The 23,089-nt window shown below is 35.5% G+C and overlaps 1 protein-coding gene across 4 annotated transcripts in view; it reads left to right on the plus strand.

Moving 5' to 3' along the window:
* DTWD2 (DTW domain containing 2) overlaps positions 1 to 23,089 on the plus strand; it is a 107,009-nt gene that overhangs the window by 58,023 nt on the left and 25,897 nt on the right. For all 4 annotated transcript variants that reach the window (XM_038171085.2, XM_038171087.2, XM_038171086.2 and 1 more), the window contains one exon: positions 625 to 814. In XM_038171085.2, the coding sequence (XP_038027013.1) occupies positions 625 to 814 (190 nt within the window). The remainder of the gene's footprint in view (positions 1 to 624; positions 815 to 23,089) is intronic.

Below are 23,089 nucleotides of genomic sequence, written 5' to 3' on the forward strand. Positions count from 1 at the left end.
AGGTTTTTGGTAATACTTGAATGACAATCCTCTCATAGGTTTTATCAACTAACTTAGTGAGTCTTGCAAAAACTTCAGGAATTTCTGTGTACATTAAGAGAATTCCTAATAGACAATAGCTATACCTCTAATTCCAGTGCCACATTTACAGGCCAACAAAAACGAAGAAAAGAATGTGTAGGTTTTGGGGCCATAACTGTAGAAGTAGTAATAAAAAAATAAAATTGAGGAGATTGTGGTACTTCTATACTTAGCACTTAAACAAATTTTACTAGAATAAATACGTTAAATTTTAGTAAACAATACAAAACACCTTTTGTTAGAGGATTACGTTAGAAGATGTTCTTAGACTTAATGATCAAAGTATTGGAAAATGTTCCTTACAGATTGTTTCATTGAGCTTTTTGCTGATTACTTTTTTGGTTGTTATTTTCTTTCTTGATAGGAGCTGAGGGACCAACACCTTCTCTTGACGTGTTGGATAGAGAGATTGATATGGATCTTTCTTGGAAAATTAAATAAAATTTGGAGAAAATGAATTGAATTTAGTATTGTAATCTGGAAGTATCTATTTGTCATGGAAACCTTTAATAATTACTGTCATTCTGTGTGTGTGCATTAAAGGTACCCTGAGTTAGCAACTGTGTGCAGAAATCCCAGTACTCTTATTTTGTATCCTGGCGCTGAAGCAACCAATTTGGAAGAAGTCACTTTGGGGTCTTCCAGTCCACCAATTATGATAATCATTGATGGAACTTGGAGTCAAGCTAAAGATATATTTTACAAAAATTCACTCTTCCGGCTTCCAAAACAGGTAAGTTGTAATATGTAAATTAAAAACGTGTGTATAGTAGATGCTTACTTTCTGATCAGCTAGAAGGAAGTGCTAAGTGAAATAATGGAATTTTTTATTCCTTTTCAAATGGAACCAGCTGACAAGGAAAGGAAAACTTGAACAACAACAATAACAAAGTATGAGTTTATGAGCAAATTCTTTATAAATATTGCTCTTTCATTTTGTCATTTGATTTTTTTTTTTTTTAATGAATGCATCTAACTTCAGTGTATCATGTGTTGTTTGCAAAATTGAAAACCAGCTTGTGTCAAAAATTTTTAACTGAGGTGTTAGACAATGTTCAGTGAAACATATAATTGTTTGCTACATTGCACAATAGAGAAGGTGGAAGTAGAAATTTCTAGTCACTTAAGAAGAGACAGTCTTTTTCACATATTTAGTCTTCACTATATTTAAACCTTGCTGACTTGCGGTAGATGTTCCTTAAAATTTAAGCAGAACAAATAATGGCCATGTGGACTTCTTTGTTTGTTTGTATTTTAGGAAAATCAGCACCCACTCTGCTGTTCTTTACTTGAACTGTCAATAAGACTTAAGCTGAAGTTATACAATTATTGCAGCTCTCTTTGCCCTTATGAAAATACCTTAGATTACAATATAATGTTAATAACATTAACGGGTATAGGTTCCTTTCACTGCATGGTATAGCATCACTATTCAGGGAATTTTTTAGAGGAGAACTGAGTGAATCTTTGGCACAGGAATCTTGAATTTAAAGGTAAAACTTAAATCTTATGTAACTGAGTCGCTGTCACTGAGAAAGTGTTTGGCTATTATTAGGTTGAACTCAGTTATATTTATATTGTATAAACACATCAGGCATATGCCCTACAATGGTATCTCTAGTTAAATGTCTAAATTTAGAAATAAATCTTAGAATTTTGCAAGTAGATTTTCTATACAAAGCTCTCATTTTGCGTATTTGTAGTTTTGTGTCTGCGTTGTGTGTCATTCATAATCAAGTACTTCTAAATCTGGAATTTTGAAAATTTTATTGGTTTGATTCTTTGTAAGTTTCTGAAAGGAAATGTAACTATTTTTTAAATGAGTTTTGTCATATGCTTGTCAATGGAGCATACTAAAACTGGTCAAACCTTTATATTTCTACTGTGGCTAGAACTTGTCTGCAATATTGTTGGTTTAAATTTGTTTGAAAGTCAGACTGATGTCTGAAGTTCAATGCTGCCATTGCCTTAGGATTCCTGTTGTGTTGGTTCTTACAGCAAGGTCCTTGATTTTGTTCCTCACCAATTCCCTTACATTTGTAGTGATACAGAAATGGTGTGGTACAGCATGTTTCCTGGAGGGCTAAATGGCCTCTGGCACTCTGTAAAAAAAATAGATGCACAGCACCTTGAACTGTCAAATGCAGTGGAAGACTTGTGTAGGTCTATGTGTAGGTCTAAGTTTATAGCTTCCTTGCAATTTCTTGTTTATTATGCTTTCTTGAAACTTCCGTGGACTGCAAGCTTTTTATCTGAATTCTCAAATGTGTGGGTGTTCTGAAGTATTTGTTTCCATCGGCTAGCTCCGTTTGGCTATCCAAAATCACATGGAGGAGTGGTTTTGCTACAGATTAAAAGAAAAGACAGCATTTTCTTTTGGGTTATTGTGATATGGTATCTGTGAGATATTTATCCCCATATATTGCTATAATATAGCAATTTGGAGGGAAGTTTTTCAATGAGGGAGGGTTTGGAGGGAAGTTTTTCAATGGTTATTAGAATACTGCTTGCTTGGTCATATAAATGAAGCTTTTATTTTTATTTCTTAAATATTTCCATGAGACTGGGATTATTTGTCCAGGTGTAATTGATGACAAAATTTCTTTTTCATTCAGGGGTGTTATTGAAATTATATTGTGGAAAAAAAGGTAAATACTGGCATTTTTAATAATGGAAAAAAAATTCCTTCATTGTTGGATCACCCTTTTGTCAGTGAAAAGCTGGCTGTTACTTCTGGGGACAAACCAGAGGCAATATGCAAATTTATAAAAATCCAAGCCCTCGTTGACTATGATGTTAGAATAATTTAAATGGAATACGGTTAAGTCAACATGCTGCTAATTCAAAAAAAGAGCTACGACTGTAACTGCTTAAGTTGTAAATAATTTGCTTTAGGGGATGAAATCTGTTTGATATCAAATCTGGGAATTGCTTTTAAGCTCTTAGCAATCAAGTTATATTGTTGTAAATGAAATGGAAGAGTAGATTCTAGGTTTTAGTCCAATTGTTTTGGCTTTCAGTGGAAGATGAAATTTACAGCTAGGAACTTATGGGATTCATTTCAATGTATTTCAGTTTAACTGCAGTTTTATGAACAGATTTTATGGAATTTATTTCACTGCAATTCATTTCAAGTTCTGCAGAACATTTGTCTTACACTGGCATACTTGATCACTGATACATGACTTGCCTTTAAGTAAGAAAGTGGTAACATACATAATCTCTTTAGTTGGACCCTACCAAATTTGCCAAAAAGTCAAACATTCCTAAATCTGTAAAATGGCTATTCAAAATTCAGAGTGTATTCCTGAGTTAAGAAAAGCTGAAGAAAATGCCGTCTTAGCCTATTCACTTGGACAAGGGAGATAAATTCTATTCCTTTTAAAACTTTAGCTTTATTATTTTTTAAAGCTTTAGCTTTATTAGTCGAAACCTAACTATTCCTCTGCTTTTGCAACTTCTCTGTTTTATTATTATTATTTTTTTTCAGCTGGGAGAAATTAATAACTGCAAATATAAGATCTGAATTTTTCAGCTGGATTCCAGCTTAGTATTCCACACACACACACAAAATCTTTTCTATTAATTTGTACTCTGATTTTTGTCCTTACTTGAAAATTAATTTGGTTGAGTAGCTTAGGTGTTTTAACTGTCTGTGGCTTCCACTCTTTTACATCCTTACTGCTGGTAGAACTTCTCTCAGTTGCTATATTTGAGGCACGTAATCTCTGCAGAAGCTGGAACAAATAGAAGTGTGTTTTCTAAAGTTACTTTTTTCCCCCAGTCCTTTTTAAAGCTGACTTGAGTTCTTCTGTTTTGTGTCACTCAACTTTGTTTGAAGGCCTGAAATTTGTGCCACTTTCTTATATCGATCTGAAACCGATACTATTTTATTTTATTTTATTTTATTTTATTTTATTTTATTTTATTTTATTTTATTTTATTTTATTTTATTTTATTTTATTTTATTTTATTTTATTTTATTTTATTTTATTTTATTTCTGCTAGCTGTTGAAATGTTTTCCACAGATTTGTGAAAGAGCAGTTATTTGAGTGACATTCAAGATAATTGCTCATTTCTGCCACTTTACTACTAGCTTCATCTGTCCCAAGACATTTGGCAAATCTGATCAGTAGGAACATTATGGTAAGAGAGACTATGTCTCTCTATGTGTGTAGATTCTATGAATCTATGTGTGTAGATTCTCCATTTTGTCATCTCTGTCTGTCGCGTTAAGGGGTGTAGCTGATTAACCGTTACGGGCCCGGTCGGATTCAGAGTACTGAACCAGTCGGACATTCACCAAAAACACATTAACCGTCTGGGGGTCCAGTCAGACATCCCTGGAAGTCTTTAAAAGACGTTTAGATGTAGAGCTTAGGGATATGGTTTAGTGGGGACTGTTAGTGTTAGGTCAGAGGTTGGACTCGATGATCTTGAGGTTTCTTCCAACACAGACAATTCTGTGATTCTGTGATTCACCAAAAACGCATTAACCGTCTGGGGGTCTGGTTAGATTCAGAACACTGAACTATCACGGATAACCACCCTCACCCTAGTTGCACTTAATGAGAGCTATCACAATGCAATCAAGTATGGTTTATTACAGCAACAGATAATCAGGTTCTTTTGGATTGCCGGTGATAGTGACTATCTGCAAAAGCAAGTTAGTATGTATGAAATACACAGGTGTTATAGGTGTTACAGATGTTATACAGGTGTTGTAGGTGTTGTAGGTGTTACAGATGTTATAGGTATTACAGATGTTATAGATGTTACAGGTGTTACAGGTGCGCAGCCTAGAAATAAACGCGTTAAAAGGATCAAAGACTCTATAGAGATTTATAAGCAAATATTCAGATCTCACCCAAAGGCGTCCCAATGGGGGGGGAAGAGAGGCTCAGCCCGTCGACTGATCCCAGGAGTCAGGAGGTCCTAAGGATGCTGTATGTCCTCGGGATGGTATCTCCCCTGACGATGGTATCTTCCCTAACATCCCCTCTCTCTTGGGCCAATTTATATTATTTTCTATCTTTTAGGTGGAGCTTGAGTGGCTCTAGTCAAGCATGTCTTAGTTATGATTGGTGTAAAGTTTTCCCGTCTCCGTTTAAAGTAATAGGCTCCGAGAAATTCAGAGCGCATGCTCAGTGAGGGGTGGTCGCACCTTGGAGGCGGGTAGCTTTTGGGATGGAGGTGTATTTTGGTATTATAATGATATTATAATGAGCAAAAAGTACACTAGGGTACAGCATTTGTCAAAACATGACAGGTCTTTGGCTCAGGGTGGCAAAAAGTGCAGCTTTGTGCACGAGAACAATCGAGGCCCCACCTGAGTACAGAGCCTAGCCGTGGTGTCTCCACTCCACTCTACGCTCTGTGCTGTTCCCTAGGGCTAGCACACCAAGTTTCCCCAGCGCGATAGCATCTAAGGTTGGGAGTCTAGGGAATGCTCAGGTAATGCAGTTATGCCCTACCCTGAAAGCCTCTTCAATGCTGTGCCGTTTCCTTAAAAATGTGAATGTTAGTTTTATTTTCCTAGTTACTTCAGGCAATTACACCACACTGTCCTCTTCCTGGTATTTTATTTCTCTTTCATTATGTTGGTGAGAGTAGCTTTTGATTTTTTTCCTACTGGGTTGAGATTACTGCTATTTCTTAGTATTTCTAAGTACCCTTCTCTGAGGTCCATGACTGGAGGAGATGGCTAATTGTTTTTAAGATTTTGCTCTTAAATGTTTTAAACTTTACTATTCCAGAATATTGCTGCTGTAGAACCTGTTTCTTATTCTGTATTTGTATCTTTTTTTTTATCTAATAAAGTGTTAACATGTAAGGTAAATCTAGTTTCTAAATGACTTCAAGAAATAAAAATATCTGAATATGAAAGAAATTGATGATATATTTTTTTTTTTTTCAGAAAAGAAGCTAATGTTTTGCAGATTGTTATCCTGCACCTAATTTTATTTATTTATTTATTTATTTATGCAGTGAAGTTCAGCTTATTTCACTTTATTCCTTCTTAGCATTAAAACTTGCACGTTATTGTTCAGGAACAAGTCATAAAGTGACCAGCTAGCGAAGCATCATTTGATAGAAACAGCTAACTCTTCTGAATAATCAAGAAAATTAAGGGACATAAGGTCAAGTCACATGAAAGGTATTGGAAACAAAATATTTTCCAAATACTTTTCTTAAACAGCTTTATTGAAATGAATATAAAGAAAACCTTTATTGAAATGAATATAAAGAAAATAGTCAGTCATGCATAAGCCGGGAGAATTCATAGAGCACTACAAAATTGGAAGGGTTATAGCCAATCTAGTTTTTCGTAATAGTTGAAAAAGTTTTTTAGGCACAAAATTGGAATCTTCAACACAGCAAAAATTGGTAAATTCATAATGCAAACGAAGTGACATAAAAAGGATCTGTGTTAATGTATAAAGCTGAAGTATTTGTTCTAAACTGCCAAACATACTATTGAGTATATAAAATGTAGAAGGTCAATAAAAGTTCAGGATAAATTCTGCTCTTAATTAACCTTATTTATTGCAGATTAATTTGTTTGATCATCCTGATGTAACTAAAATATCATGCAGGTGCTTGTCAGGAACACCGGGTAAGAAACATAGCTATGAAGAAAATCAGCCTTCTGACATTTTAGTCATGCAAATTCTCTTTTGCCTATTTCTTATTGCAGCAAGTGTCCGAAGGAACAAAGGAAGTTATTAATCAGGTTCATATATTGTCATTATATGTATATGTTATCATCATTGTTGAAAATAAATTTCTTAAAATGCTTAAATTCTTTTATTTTATTATTTTTATTGCGTTATATTATCTGTAGTATTTAAATCCCATCCCAGTGGTTTACCTTTTTTTTTTTTTTTTTTTTTTTCCAAATTGAAGAAAAGAAGGGTGAAATTTTAAGTCTCATACAGGGTCATTATTTATTGACTTGAATTCTGCTTGTGGGACCACTTCTTCACACTGTTCCTTTGTTCTTTCACACTGGGCCTCTTGTAGAAGTCTGCTGGACCAGAAGGATTTTAATGCTAGATGACAATAGGTAGATAATAGTCAAATTTTGAAGATGGTGCACCCTTCAAGATTAAAGAAGCTCCAGTGTTTAATTCCATTTAAAAATGGTTGGCAATTCAGGAGTCTTAAAATCAAAAATCCCTCTCCGTTGTAATTGAGAGGGATGTTCTGCCGATGGTGCATATTTCCTTGAGCTAGTTTTGAAGCTATCAGTTTAAACTAGGCTGTTTTATGCATCAGTAGCAATTTTACGGCACCAGTGTGGTGTGACACAGCATGTGCTGTATAAGTGTGATTACAATCCTGGTAAACACTTATTAGCTTAAGCCCATGCTGTTAAGTGCTAGCTGACTTGAACTTATCTATGTAAATGCTCATATGGTCTAACTGAAAGTCAAAGAAGTATGGGCTAAATACATCTGCAGTTTGGCATTCTGCCTGTGTAAATTTTTTAGACCTCATAAAAAATATAACCCTGTAACTGTTAAAATGTTTGTTTTATTGAAAGAATGGACAGAAATTATTGATCACTAAAATACCAGTGATTCTTTTAAAATTCTGAAATCTTGCTTAATGCAAAATGAAACTGAAAAAAATATTTGAGGTAAGACATATAGAAAATGGTTTAATAAAAATAAAGTAAGATATTGGATTGGAATATGGAATTAATATTCACCTTCATAAGCTTTCTCCTTTCATTCTATGATTTTTGAGTAGTGTTTTTTTTCCCAAAACTTTAATTTCATAAGAACAAATGATATTTAATAAGTGATGGTATTAAAAGATCCAGTTAAAACAGTACATTACTGTACTTTAGATTCACTTTACTTTAGGTTCACTATTAATTTAAAATTTATCTGCATCCTGCAGGAAATTAAAAAATAATTGCTGTTTACAAATGAATCTGCTAGTACTGTAGGAGTTTATTACACCAGAAAGACTAGGTATAGATTACATACACATGTGAATTTGCAGAATCTTCACTTGCACATAACAATTTTTGGTCTTTTTGACACTGTGTTTTGAACAAAAATTAATATAGGTAGGAGCAAAGGTAAATGTGGCAATGTTAATCTGGATCCCTATCCACATGAAAATGAACAAAAGCATGTAATCACAAGGTAGTCCTGAAAGCTCAATTGCAGTCCATTGCAGTGTGTAGCTGTATACAGTGTTTAAGACTGCAAAAATGAACTGTCTTGTTATCGTTAGGGCAAATCACAGACTTCTTTCTGAGACAGTTTTGAGGCTTTTTTTGAATGATGAAGTACTGATACAAATGTTGATACTCAGTTCCTAGGGAAAAATATGAGAAAACAGCAGAAATATTTTAACAGTTCATAGCAGATTTTCAGCATTGCTTGGACCACAGCCTTAACAACTGCATTTGCAGCCTGTCTGAATTAGCATTCTGAACTTTAAAGAAAAGAGTAATCTGCTGTCCCTACCCTTCTTTTTACTGGAATTCCATAGCAACTGCTGTTTTAAAGTGTTTAAATTCCTAGTGAAAATGAAGTCCACAGTGACTCTTGAAGTTTTAAGAATTAATAAATATATTAAGATATTTGTGATACTGATGGATTGTTTGGTTGTTACTAAATGTAACAGTGCTAAAATCAATATTTAGTCTGAAATATTTTATATGCTAGTTGATACTTGCTGTTATTCAGATCACATTCAGCTGCAAGAGTTTTAGTGACATTGTTAGAATTCTTTATTGAAAGTACATCTCCCTGCAGGAAAAAAAAAATAAATAATGTTGTCCCATGTTGAATTGTGACCTAATTGGCTTAGGTCTCTTTCGTCATGTTTAAAGTTTGTATTTAATGGTTTGAGTGTTATTTTGCTTTTGCTTGTGCAGTTCTGATAGTACAGTATTAAGTCAGAACTTCTGCTGTAATGACAAGTAGCCATCTATCAGATGTGTAGTACTGAAGGTACCAGTTTAACACGGAGCACTGTGAAGTATATATACTTAAGCACTGTTTCCATAAGTGTGTGTTATGTACTATTTTGTGCTTAGAGGTACTTATGCAAACCAGCATAACCTCTGAATAGTTAAAATTAGCCATCAGGTGGTAAAAGAATATACTAACACTGTCTGTAAGCAAACACCAGCAGTCTTGACTGCTTAAATTTTATTCACCCTGTGACTGTGTTCTGTGTTTTGTCTGTCTAATTGAACTGGATGCTGAGGCCAACACTGCAGGATTTGCTGTCTTTTGCCAATTTCTGTAGTTTGGTTTTTGTCTTAATTAGAGAAATAGGGCTGGGCCTCTGTAATTGCTAACTCTTGTTCTGAGCACAAGGGTTCCTCCTATATTCAAACTGTGATAGTTTGCCTTAAATTCAATTACATGAATACACACACTGGCTTTTAATAGCCTCTATTTCGATGAACTTTGTGAAAGATCAAGACAAAAACTAGAATTGGGTGAAAAGAAAGAGACTGTCATGCATGTGCATTATAATTCATGTTTAAATATTCTGTGAGTGATTCTCTGTGTGACTGTGTGTTTTTTGTTTCGTGTTTTGAAACTCTGGGTTTATAATGCTATTTTGCAAGATCAAAATGAGTAGAATGTCATTAGATGTGGAACTTTGGAAGTTTTTTGTTCTAGAGAATTGGGTAGATATTATCTACCCTATGGTAGATATTATCACTCTAGATAGACTAGGGTGGCTACTCTAGTCCTTACGGTCACTTCAACTTGCCAGACATGAACTGGGAGTACCACACAGCTGATACAAGCAGGTCCTGGAGATTCTTAAAATATCTTGATAATAATTTCTTGGTACAGGTGCTGAGGGATCCAACTAGGAAAGGTGCCCTCCTAGATCTGTTGCTTGTTAAAAGAGAGGGTCTCATGGGTGTTGTGGCAATTGGCGGCCGTCTTGGCTGTAGTGACCATGAAGTAGTTGAGTTTAAAATCTTTGTTAATAGGAGGAAAACTACCACCAAAACTTCAGCCTATTATTATATTGTATAATTTATATATAATAATATATACAATACAATACAATATAATATATATAATATTAATATATCATAATATGATTTTAAAGTTACTATAGGATATTTTAATAACTTTTATGGTTTTTTTTGACAATGTTTTTTCTTTTTGAAAAGAAGACTTGGAAAAGTTCAGCTTTTCCAGAAAATCCCAGAGGAAATATATTTATGGCTATAATATACTTTATCATTATTATTTTAATTTATGTCTTACTGTCTGATATTTTTTAAATGAAAAATAATGAGCTTGGAAAAACTTTACAGCAGGAACTTATAAGACACATTGCTTAAGGTGACTTTTATAGTTTATAATATGATTACAGTAATTGTGTCTTGTACTCTATGAGCTGGCACCCTTTAGAGAAGCACATTATCCCGGGATGTTTTGCATAGCCACAACTGAGGAAGAGACCACAAGCATTAGAATATGCACTACAGGCTTTCTTGCAACAGCTGTTGTGCTTTGCAAAGGTAGTACAGAAAAAGTATTGCATTAACTTGGACCAGTGGATGCAATTATTTCAGAGGGAAGAACAAGCTGGTTTGCACAGCAGGCATGCTTGGCACAGTTAGGCTGCTAGTATATTGTATGAAGCAATCACAGAGCACTGTGGGTGAAGCTGCTTCCATTTATGAGGAGATAAGCATAGCATAGTGGGAACAGATGGCTAAAAACCACATTTGACCTTCTACTACTTCATCACCAAAAAAAGGCTGAAAAAAAATAACCTAGGGACAAGCACAAATATAAAAATATGGGCAAGCTATCCCTAGTAATTACCATTTTATTCGATGTAGGTGATAAGTGAATCAGTTTTATTTATGTTTTAGTGTGTCTAGGACACTGTAAATCTAAGCATCTGCTAGCAAGTACCTAAATGGATTAATTCTGTCATCTTGTTTTTCTTTTTTTTAAAGAGCCATTTCTATAGAGTAATTATGTTTATACTTGTAGAAAGAAATGAATATTCACTTCTTAAAAATGTTGAACTTTGAAAGTGCTGCACAGTTGAGTTTGAGAATTGGGGTAGGGGAGGAATTGATATACTGGTGTTAGGGTTTCAAATAATAATTTACACTGGATGTACAATAATGTATGAAAACAATAGGTTGTTTCATTTAATTTTTAAGCTGACATCTATCTAGCCAATTGTCCAGAGAAATGTTATTTCAGACAGTCAGGAAAGGGGTATAAGATGCATTTCACTTTTAATTATTTTGTGTTTTCTGCTTGTATATTTACGCATAAGATTTATGCCTAATCATCTGTGATTCGTTGACATTTTGTAGTCATGCAATACTTTTTTTAACACCTCAGAAGAGCACAGTACGTTTTTATGAAGTTTGATTTTCCACTTGTAATGTTGCTATTTGCACAGGCTGTGTGACTTCTTGCTTCTGGCCTTATTCACCTGGTGTGCCTGCTTGTGCTTGAGTAGGCGTGGTTTGAGGCTGGGGTAACTTCATATTCCCTTTCCGTCTATGATTCATTGTTTTACTCCTCTGCTAGTTAATGGGCATAATAATGACAGCAGCATAATGCCAACAAATCATCCTGTCTATTTGTGCATTTATCACAGGATTGCTGTTATTGAAATGTTCAACACTTCATTTTCTTTTTCTATCAGCCTTTAGCAGGTTTTGACACATCTTTGTTTTGCTTATACTTCATTTTTCTTGTAAAAATTGGTATCGTCAGCTTATATCTGGTGTCTTGCAACAAATTTTTAACTCTTAAGGTACACTGTGCAGTTTCAGCTTGCAGTGTATGCTCTAATGAGCTTGATAGGTGGTTAAGGTTTGTGAGTATATATTCATACAACAGCGCAAATTCTCACGTGAATTGGTATTTTGATACTTCAGATGAGATTATGCCTGTGATCTCTTGCTGTCCCTCTCTCTCTGTCACCACCCTTCATCCCTGACAGACTTAATTTTTTCTGTGAGGTAGCTTTCAGATCAGGGAATCATTGGTAAATCAGGCACATTGTAACTGGTAATTTAACAATTGTAAGTTATTTGTTTATTTCTCTTCTTGGAAAAGAAGTGAGTTTGAAGCTTATGGCAGAAGCACCCAGAAATGATGATAATGTGTAAATGTGTTATTATTAAGAGGTTTTGACAAATACTACCTACAGTAATTTTTGTTCATATTTGTAGATTTTTAATACTAGTTTTTGATCATCTAGAGTCATTGAGAGCATCTATTTGTAGTAATTCTTAGAGAAGAACAACATATGATAGACGTTATTTCAACTGGCACAAAGTAGACTATCTGTGGCTGTTTTTTAATGTGGGCCATATCATTAAAGATTTAATTATATCGATCTAAACACCTAGCAGTATTTGGCACATGCCTAAAATACCTTTATCAGAAAATATGCTAATCTTCTGTATTGTATGCATCATGCTGTATGTACAAGGATGTGCAGCTAAGAGACTGTCATTCTGACTGATGCTTTAAACTTCCAGGGCACATTTGATGCAAAGGAAGTTCTCAAAATGAGGATAGTTTATTCCAGAAAAATCTTTTGGTCACAAAATTTATGTTCAGCTCTAGAATGATCAATATTCTGAACTGTTAAAATTTGTTCAAGTTGACAGCTTATTGTCTTTACTTTTTTCCTTGAGGTATTTTCCAAATAGCAATACTTACTTCCCTTCTGCTAATTCACTAATTTATTTGGAGCTTCCATCTTGCTTCTTTCTTTTTCATTGTTCTTAAATATATTTGATACAAACGGGAAACAGCCAGTGCCTTGCTCTTGTGTCTTTTGTCTGTACAGCAATATCTGATTTTTTCTTAATTGGGCTTTTTGTTCTACCTTTCCAGTGGTCTTATGTGTTACTTGGTATGAGAAGGTTATGCAAATCTTCTTTTTGGCCTCGCTAAATAAACGTTCACAAGATCAAAATTTTTTACAGAAAAGTAGAATGTTGTTTTGTTTTGGAATTTGTCATGGAAGTTGCTGGTATTGATAAAAGGCACTTTGCAGCCATTCTGGAAGAGTGAATTTGCTGGATTAGTTATGAATCAAGGGGACACCTATGATTTATTTTTAAAAGTAAAATTAAGATGATCAGATGATCATCTCTGTGGCTCTCCTCTGGACTCATTCGGATATTTCCATGTCTATTTCATTCTACTATTACAAAAAGTCAGAGACTCAGAGAAGTGTCCCCATGCTCGTTCTCCAGTCCCCTCACTACACAATCCACTTGACCCCTTCAGTGAGGAGCTGGGCAGTGCATGGTGGCTCCTGCACTGTTAGCACTCTCCTCTCTTCATCCAGCTTCAGTGTGGTCTTTTTTTTTTCTGTCTCCACTTTCCTCCTACTCTGTCCCCCCCCTTTTTTTTTTTTCCTCTCTGTTTGCTACACTTTGTTAAACAATTGTGCTACAAGATCCTTTGCTTTGTTCAAAGACGCTGCATGCTTGGCTGATGGGCACAATGGTAGGTCCCCTGCAGATCTGGCTGGAACAGTCGTGTGTGGCACAGCTCCTTAAGCATCATCAAAGCTTAAACAGATGTGCTATCAATTCCATACAGGCTGTGGGAATTGACATGGTAGCAATGTGCACATGCATTCAGCGAAGCTCCACCCCTCACTCCTGTGCAACTCCCCAAACCAAAAGCATCACACTGATTTTATCAACAGTATACATTCTATACATCGATCCATTGCTCCACATATCCCTCTATCAGCTGACCCCAAACACTTCTTGTCCTACAGAGTACAGTGTTTACAAGTGTCAAAAGCCCCAGGGCTCTGCTTTCTGGTGCCGTCAGTGGTATTCCACCAGCTCTGGTTTCCCAGCATCTCCATAGCCAGTACAGAGGCCTCTCTCTGGGACAATAGTTGCAGACCTCCCTCATTACTGTAATTTCGCTCAGAGAGATCATGCCCCAGCAGACTGATGTAACTGGATTAGTCTGTATGGGCTCTGTTAATTTACTATTAGGCTACTTAGTTTTCATATCCCAGATGTTGGAGTGCCCTGTTCCTGCTCTCTGACAGCTTCCACCTTTCACAGCCCAGGCAGCTCTGAGCACAGGTTCCCACAGAGCTCCAGCACTGCTAGCTGCTGGTTCCAGTTTGCACTGAGCTCTCACTAGCTTCCCCTGTTACACCAGCAAAGCCTGCTGGTTGGACTCCTCAGCTCTGCTCAGTGGTCCTGGTCTGCCTCTAGTGCTGGTCCAGGCCACCGTGGCACAGCCTTGAAGCAGGACCTGGCTATTGTGGAACTGTCTGCAACCAGCTGTATCTGGCACAGGAAACCTTCCACCAAGGTCTGCCCTCCAGCTACAAAAACCCTGACAATTAATGTCCAATTGACATTGACAAATGAGCAGGTTCTAGGTCTGAATCTCTGTAATGTGACTCACCTTGTAGGGACTCCAAAACGGGCTCAGAAATGCACAGGGAGCATGCCTCTTTTCCATAAGAGAAATGGGAAGGTGTCTTCCTGGCTTCACGACGCTGCTCCAGGCAGCCAGGGCAGTAATGGCTGTGAGAAGACAAGTGTAATAGGTGACAAGCTGTGGAGCATGAGGTTTTCACTTTGAAATAGGTTGTTCTAAGTCATCAGTGCTGGGTGCACAAAGTAAACAGCGGGTTTCTTTCAAAGAGGGCCAAGTTTTTAGATCCACTTCTCCGCTAGGAAGGAAGATGAGTTTAGGGAGCCCCTGTTGCTGAAGACGCTGTTTTGCTGAAGTGCTTTCAGCTCATTTAAACAACAACAAAGCAAGGTTTTTATGACGTGTTTCAACGAGTGATGGGCTGTTAGTTCAAGCATCCTAGCCAAATTCTTCCAATGTAATTAAAAGTTCTCTAAAACTCAGTTTCCCTCATTTTTCCAACTGAATTAAGTGTTCATTGTTGCACAACTTTATGGTCTTGAAATGAACTGTATAATGAACTAGAAAAAACGGTGACCTACTGGTAGGTGAGGTAAATGCTACCATATGCTTTCTTTTTTAATTATTGTTTTTTTCCTGCCAGTTACTCATATTTGAGTAACTTTATATGAGGTTTTAGGAATCCTGTGATAAAAGGTACTTTGCAAATGTGTAGTCTTACAGCTCTTAAAACTTTCAAGAAGCTCCATATTTACATGTAAATGATAGTTTGAAGTGAAGACCTTCAGGGCAGTTTGTTAAGGAACTTGTTTGGGGCAGTAAGCCAAAAACTTTCAAGGTATTGTACAAATATTCATACTTGACACTGCCTGTATAAAAGTATAATTCCTGCTGAGTTTATTTAATCCCTTCTGCTTGGCCTTTGTGTAAAATTCTTACTTTATGCACAGGATAGGCACAGTCCGCTAAATGTGCTTGTTTCCAAACAATGTGTCAGCTTGTTAAGAATGCTTATTGATAATCTAAACTACCATAGTACTCAAAAAAAAAATATAAAGAAAAAAATCTTCAAAATACTTCATCTTCTTTAATAGAAAGGAAAGTTTTACCAAAGGTGTTACTAATGACAGAAAGTTATGATCTTTGACCTCATCTTTGACCTCATAAACCAGTTAATTAAAGGCATTGCTGCCACTTTACAGTCAGTGTGTTGCATTCTAAAGAGGCCCTAAAAGTTTAAAGCATCAAGGCTATATGTTATTTTGAAATGCAGTTAATGAAAGAGAATCTTAACAATGTATTGGGCTGGAGAAACTCTTTTTTTTTTTTCCTAGCTTCTGAGAAACATGCACCAAAATGTGTTTTACAATTTGGAAAACAGTGATGAAGTATTTATGAAGAACTTGTGCATTTCTGTTTCTTCCACGTATTTGCTGACAATCTTATAATTTGCTTGGACAGTTATGAACACAGACTGCTACTTAAGTTTCCAGAGTTTTGATCTTTCACCAAAGCCAGACACATAAACATCTGCTGTAAGAATTTATTGGCAATTTACCCTGTTACTCACATCAAAACTTCATACATGTGTGAACAGCACTTACTAGATGAACTTCACCGTTTCTGTGCTGCCTCTGCTGAGTGAGCATGGGCTCACAAATACTTCAGAGAGCCTCAGAGTATGTCTTATCGAACAGCTTGCTTGAAGTGCTCTCATTGTAGGGAATCTTCTGAAGAACGTTTTCTTCTGTAAGTCAGAGAAACGATGCTCAGATGATTGGCAGAACCTCACTCACTGTGTGCTGCGTCAGCAGTAAGAAAGGGTGGCACTGCACTAACAGTGGGAAAGCAAGGTGAGGGATCTTTGTTCAAACAAGCTGACATAAAACAGTTACTAATTTCAAACAAACAAAAAGAAAATTAAAAAAAAAATTATTCTAGGTATCCATCTCCTTTTCAGCTCTGGTGTTGAGATGGTTGCCACTGGACTTGCTTGCTTGGAGAAGCCTATAGGAAAGAAAGGAAGAGATAAATGCTATACAGGAAATGATGAAGAGCTATCTTGTTTAATGTAAAGTGTATGGCAGGTAGAATAAAAAGCAAAAGTGTCAACAGGTGTAAGACACAGAAATGTAGCTGACAGGGACTTTGGACAGCACTTCAAGTTGCAGCAATGCTCTAATTATTGATGCAAAATTGACAGCATACGCAGTTGAGCAGAAGCTGAACTTTATTCTGCTACTTTCCAGTAATGATGGGTAAAGCCTTGAAAGAGTTCACAGATGAACTGTAATGGCTTGAGATGTGTGAGTAGTTGTATTGATGCACTTTTAAAATACAGTGTTGTTAGTAGTCTGGTCTGTTGTTATGTTTAGATAATAAAGCTTTATTTGGGGATCTCCTGTTTTCAAGCCTGGAGAATTAAATAAGGGATAGCAGTCTGTTACTGAAAGAATGTCCAAAGAGCAGGAGAATTTCTGTGCCAGGGCTAGCAGCTGTTCTGAAATGTAATCTGCCATGTAGATAAACCCCTCCCAGAGCGGGTTATCAACTACCTCCTAATACAGTTAGTGCTCACAGACATGGGTGCAATACAGATTAAGATGTATAGGCAATTGTCTGAACGCCTTGAGAGAGGGTTACATGTAATGTAAAAATTCAAGCGTAAGACAATCCATTCACATACATACAGAAAACATATAGAATTAGAGTGAACAAAAGACAGCAAGAATCACTATCATTATTTGTCTTCACCTTAGTTCATTCCTTTTCCGATGTTCACTTTCTAGATTATTTTTATAAAGTGACCTGTTCAGTTTGCTCAGGACATACAGAGAAAAAAACAAAAGAGCTCTTTCATTCTCAACAGCTATGGGACGTAGCAAGGGGATATATGAGAACCAATTGAAAAACAATGCCAGGTAGAAAGAGATAGTTAAATACTTAAGTTTGCCATAGAACCTAAGTAAGTGGCCTATGCCCAGTTTAATTATGAAAGGAACAGGGTTAAGGTGGTAAATAAGGGGTGCAGGCAGGCAGGAGGCTGATCAGAACCCAAGGCAGTGGAGGCCAGTCAACAACAGATTTATGAGTTGCTGACTCCTTGGTGGTTTGGTTTTGGTTTTAGTTGGGTTTGGTTCTTTTACCTGTAAATATGCTTCTATAGGGGTGGAGAGGTGTACTATGTGTGTGGAGTCTGTGTATTTGTAGCTCTAATTCTCTGTATTTCTGTATATCAATTTTTACAGAGGTTTATGCATTCAGTTGTGCATCCTACTGCTAATGGGAGAAAATACCTCGTTTCCACTGACTTGTTCTATAAACATTTTTGCTTTAGATCTATAAGATTTTACTGATAATCTCATAGAAGACAGTCACTTGTATCTGCAAACTTGGATAATACATTTTTGTTTCTGATTTATGCTGGTGTTTTTGAAATGTTTTAATTTTTGAAGTTGCAAGAAAACTTTGTTTTCATTAAATAAGCAGGTTGCGTCTTCCTACTGAACGATGACTTCAACAATAAAAAAAAAAGTTAAAATGTGTTATATGTTCTGAAATGTTTGAGTGTGTTTAGGTTTTAGCTGCTATCTCATTTCAACTGAAACACTCAAGAAATATTTTTGGACTCTAAAGAACACTGTGTTTTATGCTAGGACTGTCTGACACTGATGTTTGAGAGACTGACATCAGTGGGTGAGAACTGAGAATTACTTTGCGTCAAGACTTTATTCATTCAAGTAGAGATATGATGCTGAGCAATCACCAGGAGTCTGTCCTTCTGACATTTAGGTTAATTTGAATTACATTTGTCCACTTTGACATTTTTCTGTTCATAAGTATATATTTATTGCCTCAATACAGTGACATTTCCTTTGTGACTGAAAGGTCTCAGTTAATTTGTCAGATGTCTGTAGGCTATGCTATTTTCGTTCTTGAATTGTGGGCAGAAACTTTGCTTTTAAACTATTTCTTTGCACTTTCTTTCATAATTATTGTTAAACTCTTTGCTTCTATTTCATATCTATAAAATTGAATACTACTGCTGCTAGAAAAATTCAGAAACAGTTGCCAGTTTTGTACTATAGTGCACATACTGAAGTTCTTGTGGTATATGAACACTTTGTAAAAAGTAAGCTAGAAATAGTTTTCGTTTTGATTGAGCTTGCTTTCAAAAAGAAAACTATATGATTAATTGAGAGATTTTTTTTTCTTTTAATCTTTCTTTACTTGTTCCCTCCTATCCACACCAAAGTTCTCAGGAGCTTCTTCCACTGCTTTTTCTTCCTTAAAAGGAAGGTCTTACTACTATTTAACACATTATAAGTAAAAAGAAACCAGAGAAAGCAAAAGTAATTAGTAAGTTCCAAAGAACAAAGCCGTTGTGTTGATGCTACTTTATGACACTGAGGTATTTAATTTCCCTTTTCAATTTTCTGGTATTTGCAGGTAATTAAAGTTAAATGGCTGTGACAGTACACGTAATTAAATTTGCTTTCTACATTTCACGACCCCATTCTCTAGATCTGTACTCTGCTCATTGACTGAATTTACTTGCAGTACTTTCCTGTTATATTAATTATTGAAAGAATAGTGCTGCATAAAATATTGATCTGTTGCCTGACATTCGTTTTTGAAATGTAAGCAAAGCAAGGGAGATATTAACCAAAATTTCTGGATCTTTCCTTTCCCTGAATACAAAACCACAATGAATGGAAATGAACTAAGAATGCATAGGCATTTTATGAAGTGCCAAGCATGCCCCGTAAAACCCATATTTAAATATAATTACTTTTACATAACATAATGTCACTATTAAATTATATAATTCCTTACGTATAGGTAAAAACATGCAGTTTCAGAAGCTGAGACCCAGGCCAGATGGTACTTCAATTATCTGTAGACAGAATTTTGTCTAAATATCACTAGGTCAGTCCTATCCTCTGTTTTGTCTTAGTTGCAAGACTTTTCCTTTCATTACAATTTCACTGTGTTAGCTGTTAACTTTATGTTAGCCATTTGGGTTAACCTAATAATATATTCTCTTACAAAAATTTGATCCTTTAGATTAGAACTTCAGCTTGTCTGCACTAGGACTTTATTTCAGTTACGTATGTTAAGTGAAGACCATACTATTTTGCCTTCTTTAAGAATAGTAAGGGCTTCTTTATGATTTTTTAAATGTTTGCAAAATATTCATGCTTGTAAATATTCATACAAGAATTACAGCGAAAATAGTGAAGGGAACCCTGATTTCTTTTATCCCCATATGTAAGAAAGAATGGCATAATTAGCTTGCTTTTTTCTCCTTGTCTCTCCCATAGCTTCTTAAAAAATCACACACATACACAAATGAAGAAGGAAAATACTTCTTCTCTTCTCATTTTCAGAGCAGCACTTTTCACATGTGTCTCCAGATTCTCCATCTGTCTTGTAAGTGCTTTACAATGTTGGCTACAACTGGAGAACTTAGAGCTCAGAAAAAAAACAAACACGTGACTTGCCTAAATTGTCACTATGGTTTAGTGAGCATTTTGTGACATCTAGACCGATGTCTTGTCTTTCTGAGCAGGATTCATGCGTACAGACGGAGGCTAACACTTACCTGTCACTGTTAGTAGCCTGCGGTTCTGACATCTTAGAAAGTGCTTTTCTAGATAACTTCCACACATTAAAATTTTTAATTAATTTGGAAGTTCCTGTTCTTCATGTAGTTAGTTAGATACTTTGTGCAGAACAGTGATTAAAGAGAATACCTTCTTTTTTACATACCTACAACTTACATGTCATTTGTAGAAAGTAGGCCAGAATATCTTGTCTGCTTCTTTGAGAAAGGAATCCCTCAGGTAAGCACAGGTTTATTTGTGTGTGTGTGGACAGTTAATTCTTACTGTACATTATCCATGCATGAAACAAATGATGACAACCATTTTGGGAAATGGTTTGAAACATTAAGGTTCTGTGATTTTACCCTTTCCATATTGTATGCAATGGTAAGGCCTCAAAATATGCAGATGGGCATAAGCAGCTCTTGAAACAACTTTAAAAAACGTTGTTTGTTTTGCTGGTACTTCTAAACTACTAAAATTTGCAGGTGTCTCGACTACCTTATTTGGGAATCTAAAGAGGAGGCAATTTTATTTGATTTTTTCAATATGTGACAAGTAAAAGAATCTGTTGGATTCTCTTAGCTCCTCTGAGAACTTGCTCAAAATTTGAGTTGTTATGAAAACTGTAATGACAGGTAAAGAACACTTCAGAAATGATTGAATAGGCCAGAAGGACCTGTTGTAAACAGTTTTATAAAGCAGATGAGATGTTAAGGAGGCCACTAACAGGTCTTATGTGTTTTTATGTAGCTCTTTGATTTTGTAGTGAATTAAAGAGAGGGTAAGGAATTTGTTGGTAGTTGATGGACTTTCTCAAAACAATCTGCATATGTGGTACTAAATATTTTGGATTCCCTTTTTTATTCCATAAAATTATGTTTTAAAAATTGAATTTTACCTTAACTTCATACAGAATAATATGTAAAGACGACCAATATGGATATATGGATTAAATTACAGGTATATTTTAAAAAGTGAGGTATCTATTTTGGTTGCTACTTTTTAACCTTTAAAGGTATTTAGCAGGTATTTTAAGTATTTAGAAGGTATTTTAACTATTTAATGAATGGAACTTTCTTGTTCAAGTATCAAATACTACAGTCTTTACACAAACGTTACTACAAAGTAGAAACCGTGCTAAGTGGGAAACTTGTCTTTTGTAGATAAATTATGCCATCTGCAAGGGTTTATTTTTGTTTGCTTATTTACAACTTTTTTTTTTTATTCTGTCCAACCCAATTCCTGGAGGTCTTAAGAAAAAAATACGTAGATGCAGAACTTAGTAGCATGGCTTAGTGGTGGACTTGTCAGTACTAGCTTAGAGGTTGGACTAGATGATCTTAGAGGTCTTTTCCAGACTAAATGAATGCATGTTCTATGATTCTATCATTTAGCATATTTTTGAAAAATGTGGAATATGTGATGTTATCTTTTAAGGTCATAAGAGCTTTGGATTTATTCTGATTTCTTTTTAAAGTCAGTCTTTTATTTGTGGATTCATTGCTTCCTTGCCCATGTCTTGGAAAGACCTGCTCAGGAAAGACTTCCTATTGAACAAATTTGCCTGAAGTGTTACACTCTAAAAACCTTCAATTTTGCAGGGATGGTGTGGAGAAAGACAATGTGCACGCTTGTGCTTTCTGCTGTTGTTGTTGTTTGTTTGTTTGTTTTTTTGCCACATTTATTTATTTTTTTTTCTTTCAAAATTTTCTGTGGTTATGTAGTGTAAGAATCTCTGTCTCTGAAGAGCATGTTCCTTTTGCAATTTAATTTCCTTTCTGCCAGTCAAGTATATCTAAAAGTGAAAGCAAGGCACACAGTAAAGAAACATTCTGTACAATCTTAATTATCTCCATCAAAAAGACATTTAAAAAGAAAGGTCAGAATATTGCAAAACACTGAAAAACATTTTTTTGAGAATGTACTTATAAGATTCTCAAATATTTTGATTAATATCAAATTACAGCACATTTATTTTCTTTCATACTTCTGTATGCAGTAACAGGAAAGAGATATAATGAAATCCAGAGATGCTGGTTTTAAAAGAGGTGTCATCGGACATAGTCAATGAACAAAGAGACTTCTTGTAGGATTATATTCAGATGATGACCATTACGTCACTCAATGAGTAGCTCTAGTGATTTTTTTTGGAACATTTATCTTTTGTGTACAGTGCCCCACTGAACTAACATTTTGGTTCTTAAATTGTTTGGGTTGCAGAAGCAAAGTAAAGGCATTCTTGAAAGTGCATAGAAATATAACGCATTTTCATATTTTAGCCACATATTTAATGACCTTGGAAAGAAATTCAGGTACCTTTTATAAGGGTGTAAGAAGGTTTCTGTTTTTGACCTGTGAAATACTGAATGAGAATTGCAATTCTGTGTTTGTGTTCTTGAGCACAGGAAGAAAGGAGCATGGGTTGACAGAAAGTTTTGCAGCCACATTGTGCTGTTCAGCAGACGTTCTGCTTTTCTAGGAAAGAGAGGATATTACGTGTTTACTTCACAGCAGCAGTGAGATATCCCAAGGCTTGTTGTAGTGATAAAACTCTTGAGTGTAACCTGAAGTTATAAATTGCCTGAGAGGAAAGTTACCCAAGGAGAGTGGTTTTGGGGGGTCATTGGATATTGTCCAGGAAAATGTGGAAAATATCATTTCATAGAAATTGAACAAATTGCTTTTCTAAAGTTTACCTGAAAGTCACAATGCAGTTTACATGGAATATACACAGGAACGTCATGGATATGTCTAAATATTCAATGAAAAGACATGTGGAGTGGGTAGAGGTTTTTGTGACATCCATTTACTTTTTCAGGCTATCCATTTGTGACAGTTTCATGGCATTTATTCCCTGCAGTACTTGGAAACAGTGCTCTTAAGATGTCACTTTAAATTAAAGCCAAGATTTTTAACAAAATTACTTATTTATATTCCTGATCTAAATTTCAGTGGCGTGCTGAGGCTGACTTTGCTCAAGATATCTT

Source organism: Anas platyrhynchos, chromosome Z, assembly GCF_047663525.1.
Source record: "Anas platyrhynchos isolate ZD024472 breed Pekin duck chromosome Z, IASCAAS_PekinDuck_T2T, whole genome shotgun sequence".
Lineage (NCBI taxonomy): Eukaryota > Metazoa > Chordata > Aves > Anseriformes > Anatidae > Anas > Anas platyrhynchos.